Source organism: Epinephelus fuscoguttatus, linkage group LG15 (assembly GCF_011397635.1).
Source record: "Epinephelus fuscoguttatus linkage group LG15, E.fuscoguttatus.final_Chr_v1".
Taxonomy (NCBI): domain Eukaryota; kingdom Metazoa; phylum Chordata; class Actinopteri; order Perciformes; family Serranidae; genus Epinephelus; species Epinephelus fuscoguttatus.
In genome coordinates this window covers 26,432,860-26,440,204 of record NC_064766.1, presented here as the reverse complement: position 1 = coordinate 26,440,204, position 7,345 = coordinate 26,432,860, and the positions used below count along the sequence as shown (strand labels likewise).

The following is a 7,345-nucleotide window of genomic DNA, read 5'->3' as shown; positions in this document are numbered from 1 at the left end:
CGACCCTGCTAGTATATATAGCTCTTATAATTTCATGCCCTGTTCACCATTATATTGCATACAGTTTTATTTATGTAATTTCTATGTGGTTAAAATGAGTTAAATATTAAATTTTCTTCCCCTGTAGCTACGTGAACCTCAAACCGTCTTCTCCGCTTGAAAAACCTCCGTTGCCATGACAACACAGAAACTTTGACATGGCGTCCCTTTTGAAAGACCCGTTGTTTGAGATATCTGGAAACGCTCCTCCACCCAACAGGAATTATTATCATTTTGTTATCACCAAGTCAGCTGTAAGTATTTTTGTAATATTTTCGATCTGTGATTACTTTGGGTTAAAAAAAAAACTAACGTTACAAGCTTTTGCTGTCTAACAAGCAGGTTGAGGGTGAGTTGTCATAATGTCTACGGGCGGTGCTAGCTTAAATTACCTAACGTTAACGTTAATTAACGGTAACGTTAACTAGCTAAACCGCTGTAGTTAAAGTTAGCTAACGGACATTTTAATACAACTTGTGTTTGCTGCTAGCTAGTTAACTTAGATGTGTTTTGTTATTGCTATGAACTTTAGAGGATAAGTTCAACAGCAGTGTGAACAGAATAAGTACAAGTACACCAAATAAACTAACGTTATTAAAAGTAACTGAACAAATAACGCTAAAGTAAGTTAAGTAAATTTAATTTATATAGCACTTCTCACAGAGAGGACTCACAAAATGCTTCACAAGATAAAATACAATAACAGAAACAATCCAAAATACACAAAAACAAATAAAAAGTAAAGTGCAGCGAAATACAGAGATGATACAACGGGCAATTAATGGACCGCATGCCTAAACAGATGTGTTTTTAACTGCTTTTTGAAAATGTCCACGGAAGAGGCCGCTCTCAGCTCGTGAGGTAGTGCATTCCACCATTTTGGTGCAACAGTCTTAAAGGCTCTATCACCTTTCGTCTTTAATCTTGTGTGAGGGACAGTAAGTAGGTGGCCTTCAGCGGACCGCAGTGACCTGACAGGACAGTGAAAGGACACCAGATCCGTCAAGTATGCAGGTGCTTGACCATGGAGGGCTCTGTAAGTGATGGTTAGAATCTTGTGCTGGATCCTGAGATTAACAGGGAGCCAGTGCAAGGATACCAGGACTGGAGGGATGTGAGTGAACTTATGAGATCTGGACAGAAGCCTGGCGGCTGCGTTCTGGACTAGTTGGAGGTGGTCTAATGAAGTTTTATTGAAACATTTGAAAAGAGAATTACAGTAATCTAGATGTGAGGAAATAAAAGCATGGATGATCATTTCTAGCTCGGAATAAGTTAACATGGATCTGAGGTTGGAAATGTTTTTGAGGTGGAAAAAGCAGGAGCGAGTGACAGTCTTGATGTGGTCATCGAAGAGCATGGCCTGATCAAATGTGACCCCAAGGTTTCTCAACTTGGGGCGCACATTTGCACTGAGGGACCCTAAGCAGCTGGCCACTTTAGATGCAGAGGCGTCAGGTGCAATAATTAAAATCACAGTTTTAGCTGCATTCAACTGAAAGGAGTTAGTAGCCATCCAGCTCTTAATTATATTCATACAATCGTACAGTGAGTCAATTCCATCGGTCCTATCAGGGTTAAAAGAAAAATATAACTGGAGGTCATCTGCATACATATGGTATGAGATACCTTCAAAATTGCTGATGACATCTCTGAGAGGGAGCATGTATAGCGTAAAGAGGATAGGCCCAAGCACTGAACCTTGGGGCACCCCACAAGAAAGGGGGGCACACTCTGATTTATGAGGGCCAACAGCCACAGAAAAGGATCGATCAGACAGATAGGATTTAAACCAATGAAGGGCGGTCCCTGAGATGCCTACCCTGTCCCTCAGCCTGTCTAAAAGGATGTGGTGATCAACAGTGGCAAAGGCTGCACTGAGATCAAGCAGAACCAGGATAGTGGATTTACCGACATCGGAGGCCATCATGATGTCATTGGAGACCCTGAGAAGAGCAGTTTCTGTGGAATGTAACTGACGATAACCGGACTGAAATTTATCTAAGTTATTGTAACTGTTCAACGCTGTCACTAACTGGTTTGCAACTGCTTTTTCTAGAATCTTAGATACAAAGGGCAGCTTGGAAATGGGCCGGTAGTTACTAAGAACAGCGGGGTCCAGATTGGGCTTTTTGAGAAGCAGCTGAACAACCACTTGCTTGAAATGGGACGGGACACAACCAGAAACCAGTGAGCTATTGATTATGGAGAGCAGAGATGGACCAATAGTGCTGAAAACATTTTTCAGCAAAGTTGTGGGCAGGATATCCAGTGGACTAGAAGAGATCTTAATAGTGCACACAAGATCTGCTAAGTCTTGTAAGGAGACAGGTGAGAAATTGTCAGTAATTGACTGTTGTTTGGGAGGATCAGGAAGGGAGGAGGAGGAAGGTGTTATACTGGCCTTGACACTGGCAACCTTATTCACAAAAAACATTAAAAAATTGCTACAGTCCTCATCAGAAGACACAGGTAGAGCAGGCGGTTGTGCACCAGTAATGCTACTTATAGTGTCAAAAATGAAACTGGGATTTCTCTTGTTGGAGATGATGACATTTTTAAAATAAGAGGCTCTGGCCACCCTAACAACAGAAATGAATTCAGCTAACAGTTCTTTAAAATAAAGACGATGTACATGAAGCTTGTTTGATTTCCACAAGCGCTCAACTAATATAGCGTCAGCCTAGCTAAATCAGTGTGGTGTTAACTGTTTGTGAATACACTCAATAGATGTATATCTCTCAAATTTTGATCACAAATTTGTTAAAATCTGTGTTAGTGAGCACTTTCGCAAGATAATCCACCCACCTGACAGGTGTGGCATATCAAGATGCTGATTAAACAGCATCATTACCACACAGGTGCTCCTTGAGATGGTCACAATGAAAGGCCACTCTAAAATGTGCAGTTTGATCACACAGCACAATTATAACCTAATTTGTAGAGTACTTAAAGGTGAAGAAAATACAAAAGTGACAATAAAACATAAGCATATACATATGCCTACACTAACTTCAACACTTACATACTTGTAAGCATGCATTCATGTACATATGGCTGCATACATACATACACTCCCATACACACAGTAAGTCATATCAACTTTCAGGAGAGGCCAATCTGTAAAAGGAAGTTTTCAGATGAGACTTGAAGAGATCTGATGTTCAGTGGGAGGCTGCTGTGGAACATTTAGAAGACCCAGACTAGCAGACCTCAGGGGCCTTATTGGACACTATGGTTTGAGAAGCTCAATTGTATACTCCTGTGCCAGATCACTGGGAGCGTGCTATTGGCATGCAGCTTGCAGGAATGTCCACCAGAGTTGTTGTCTGTAAATTGAAGGTTCATTTTACTACCACAAGACATCTCCAATGTTGTTTCCCTGAATTTGGAAGTGCATCCAATTGTCTTCACAACCACACAAGTTGGTTGCAAAAATGAACTGCAGCTAGGTGAGGAAGATGAGCATGCAGATGAGCTTCCCTGAGAAGGTTTCTGACAGTTTGTGCAGATATTCTTTGGCTGTGTAAACAAATTGTTGCATCAGCTGTTTAGATGGTTGGTCTCGGGTGATCTTGCAGGTGAAGATGTTTGATGTGGAGGTCCTGAGCTGGTGTGGTTCAACATGATCTGCAGTTGTGATGCAGTTTGGATAAACTGCCAAATGAATCTCTTAGGGCTACTGTGAAACTGCGTCTACTTGGGGCAACAAAAAGGTTTGTCTTGGGTATGTCGGTACAATAGACAAGAAAGGATGGCAGAGGAGATACCCACACACCAATGCAACTGAGCTGGACAGCCACAGATTGCAAGTTTTAGAGTGGCCTTTCATTGTTACCATCACAAGGCACAGCCATGTAGTAATCATGCTGTTTAATCAGCTTCTTGATATGCCACATCTGTAGGGTAAATGCAGTATCTTGGAAAAGAAGTGCTCAGTAACATGGATTTTAATACACTTGCGATCAAAATTTGAGAGACATATATCTATTGAGTGCATAAAAAGTATTAGATCTGTAACTTAAACTTGCAAAAAATGAGAGCAAAAACAAAAGTGCTGCGTTTACATTTTTGTTCAGTGTACACAAGAGTCATAACTCATTTGTCACTGTGGAGGATGTTTGCACTAGACAGTTTCATGCTTAAGTTGGTTAGTTAGTTTAACAAAAATGCACCAAAAAAGAAAGCTATGAGTTTCCTTAGCTTGCTGGTAAAATATCTAACACCAGTGATCCTTTGAATGGCCATTACCAGGTGATATGGAGATGGTGGAAGATATCTCCGAGAGCTGTAGACAGGAACTCCAGGCCTGGGGAGGTGAAGGAGTCTCACCAGGACTTGTTGGATGATGCTTGGCTGCAGAGTAAGGACTTCATATTTAGGACTGTGAGCACATATTGCATGCTGCTGGTCATCATGCTTCTACATGCTTGCTCATATGCCAGTGAGCAATGCATTATACAGTACTGTGGGTGTTTATCCCTTTATTTTCATATAGAGTCTTGTGAATATTGTATGTGAGAGCAAATTGATTGTTTCAATATGGATGACAGGTACAATAATGGGCTTCTTCCCAGGTGAGATCAGTATGGTTTTTGGTCGTGGAATCTTGCAGTACACCAAGGCTTTGTGCCAAGGCCATTATGACTATCTAGAGCGCCTGTCTGACTCAATACTTCTGCGGATAATAAATTATCTGGAACTAGAGGATGTGGGTCAGCTTGGACGAACGTCACGCAGGTTCAGGCAGGTGAGTTCCAGAGACACACAAAGAGAAATGCTGCGAAAGATAAACTGTATCCAGCGATAAGAAACATTAACTCTATTATTGAAAGATTTCACCATTGTACATTTTATCTGCTCTGATGCGAACACATCATTATAAATAATCAGTGATTAAATCTAAAGTAATATTCTAGTCATACATTGTTTTAATTGATTGGACATTATATCAGTGCAACAAAATCAGCCCTTATTGTTAAATTCATTATACTTACCACTTCTGCTCCTCAGCTGTGTGGCTCACAGGAGTTTTGGGAGCAGGCAGTGCGGCAGCGCTGCTGCACAGTATCAGCAGAGGAAGCATCTCTGGCGCTTGAGGTGGGCTGGCGCAGCATGTTTTTCACCAGCAGGCTGCAGCTGCAGAAGCTGATCAGCCGCAGGAGGCTGAAGACCAAGGAGCAACAAGAAAGACAGGTCTCTGAGCCATGTGCAAAGATTGAAGTATCTCCTGATGAAAGCTCAGAGACAGACCAGACATCCGGTTCTGAGGAGGAATCTCACCATGGCATTATCCCCCATCTAAGCCTTGGCACTGATCCTGTTGCTGGCTTTGACACTAGCTCTTCCTGTGATGTTGACCCTGACCCTAACCCTGAACCACAGGCTGGCACTGATTCCAGCGTGCTTGTACCTTGCCAAGTGATCAAGGGCAGGAAGAAGTGTGCTGTGGCATCACCGGTGCAGAACGATGCAGTGGGCAGTGGTAGAGGAGACTTCTTTGCAGAGCCAGACAAGACACTGAATTAACCCTTGTGCCTGTGTTTCAGGCTTAATGTTGTATCGATATGCCATTTATACACACTCCTCAGCCTGCAAGGAGTTTGAAGAATGTCAATTCTATTTTTTTTTTTTTTTTTTTTTTTTTTTTTACCTTTGTTGATAATCCTAAAATATCTTAGGATATTTGGGGATGTTTTCATTTGTATGTTGATTGTGCCATGACTTTTCTGACTAAGCACACCTTAATAACAACAACAAAAATACAAACAGGACATTGTAGATCAGATTAACCATTCAGACATGTTTTAAAATATTGTAAGTTGCAGATTTAATATACATTTAATAAACAATATGTGGTCATGCTGACCGTGGCACCATTCATGAACTAATTCTGGGTCAGTAACTACTGGCCACTTAACAATGAGACTCAGCTGTACTTAAGGGACACAAACATGGTAAGTAATGGTGAAGTATTTATGAGATAATGCATGCTTTGTTTTGTTATTATTAACTTTGACCCTTTTACTTATACATATTTCCATTTTTGAACCAGGTCAATTTTGTATTCTTAACAAGGAGGACCTGCTCCAGCTCCTGAGAGATTGCGAAATGTTATGAGCCGAGTCAGGGGATGTTGCTCCCTCCTGTCAACCAGTGCCCACAACACTGCAGAAGGGAGGTTTCCGTCATCCTTACCAGGTACCCAAGCTCATTCATCTTTTAGTAGAGGAGTAGCACTTTAACACAGAAAAAGCTACTCTTCGGTTTTTAATTGTTTAAACTGAAACAATATGAAGTTCAGATAAACACAGTGTTCTGAACTGGCACAAAAAGGTGTCTCCAAGGCAGAAAAAAAAGAAGATATGCCAAAAAAATTAAAATGCAGAAATGTGATATCTATCACCTTGCATGCTGTCAGGTCTGTTACAATTACCTCATGATCTGGATTCAGACAAAAGATACATAATGTCTGTGCAAACAGAAAAAAACTGTCCTCTAGGGGGCACAAGCTGCTAGTGTTCATGGTCCATCCTGTGCTCGGCTCATATTGACATCATCAGTGTCCTCTCCTCTGCCTGCCTGTGTCTTGCTTTGCTTGTGTTAGCAAATATGCTGCATTGAAGTGACAATTTTCTGTTCTTGATTTGAATTTTCTGTTACATTGAAAACAGAGTGTTACATTAGAGGGCAAATTTTGAAATGGTTGAAAAGCATTGATTAAAGACATAACCAAAACTGGATTCAGACAGTTTTCCCAGAAATATCCAATAATTAACTGGGACTTTTTACTGTACTTGTGTCTAAAGCTTCAATGTTGATAGGCAGAAAACTGTGAGCTTGAAACAGTGTGAGCAGGGATTAGGCAGATGTGAGTGGCGGCCACCTGTGCTCCTGGCCTCTACTGTATCTCTTTAAACTAATTGTGATTGTATGTAGTCTGTGTTGGCAACTCCCATGATTCTCTCAGCTCTGCCTTGTGTCCAGAGAGCATGTCTCAAAGTCTCATGTCCTCAAAGTACTTCTGCAACCTCTGAATAATATCCCCAGCTATGGAGAGCAGTTCACCACTCTTTTTTAAAATAGCTAGGCTCTGCCAGGAGGATGAATCTTTGATAAGGCCACCTAGAAGTCAACTTCCTCTTTCCATACCCAAGCTTTCATATCTGCAACTACTTTAGTCACTGACTTTTCTGGCATGTCTGCACCTCCCTATTGAGTGTGGAGGGACGTTACACAGAGTCAAAGTCCACAAATCTTTGCTAAAGTTTTGTGACATGATGGTTGAAATCATGGACAATGTCCT

General features: G+C 41.3%; 1 protein-coding gene across 1 annotated transcript; it reads left to right on the top strand.

Moving 5' to 3' along the window:
• Nucleotides 1-183: 183 nt before the first annotated feature.
• On the top strand, nt 184-6,589 carry fbxo36b (F-box protein 36b). Its single transcript, XM_049599001.1, has 5 exons — nt 184-293; nt 4,294-4,402; nt 4,617-4,789; nt 5,053-5,996; nt 6,095-6,589. The coding sequence occupies exons 1-4, from the start codon at nt 198-200 to the stop codon at nt 5,566-5,568; spliced, it is 894 nt and encodes a 297-aa protein (XP_049454958.1). The 5' UTR covers nt 184-197; the 3' UTR covers nt 5,569-5,996; nt 6,095-6,589.
• The last annotated feature ends 756 nt before the right edge of the window (nt 6,590-7,345 follow it).

Coding starts and splice junctions, on each gene's coding strand:
- fbxo36b (XM_049599001.1), top strand. CDS start 198: ATGGCGTCCCTTTTGAAAGACCCGTTGTTTGAGATATCTGGAAACGCT. Junction 294..4,293: donor TTGTTATCACCAAGTCAGCT/GTAAGTATTTTT, acceptor GGCCATTACCAG/GTGATATGGAGATGGTGGAA. Junction 4,403..4,616: donor GGATGATGCTTGGCTGCAGA/GTAAGGACTTCA, acceptor GCTTCTTCCCAG/GTGAGATCAGTATGGTTTTT.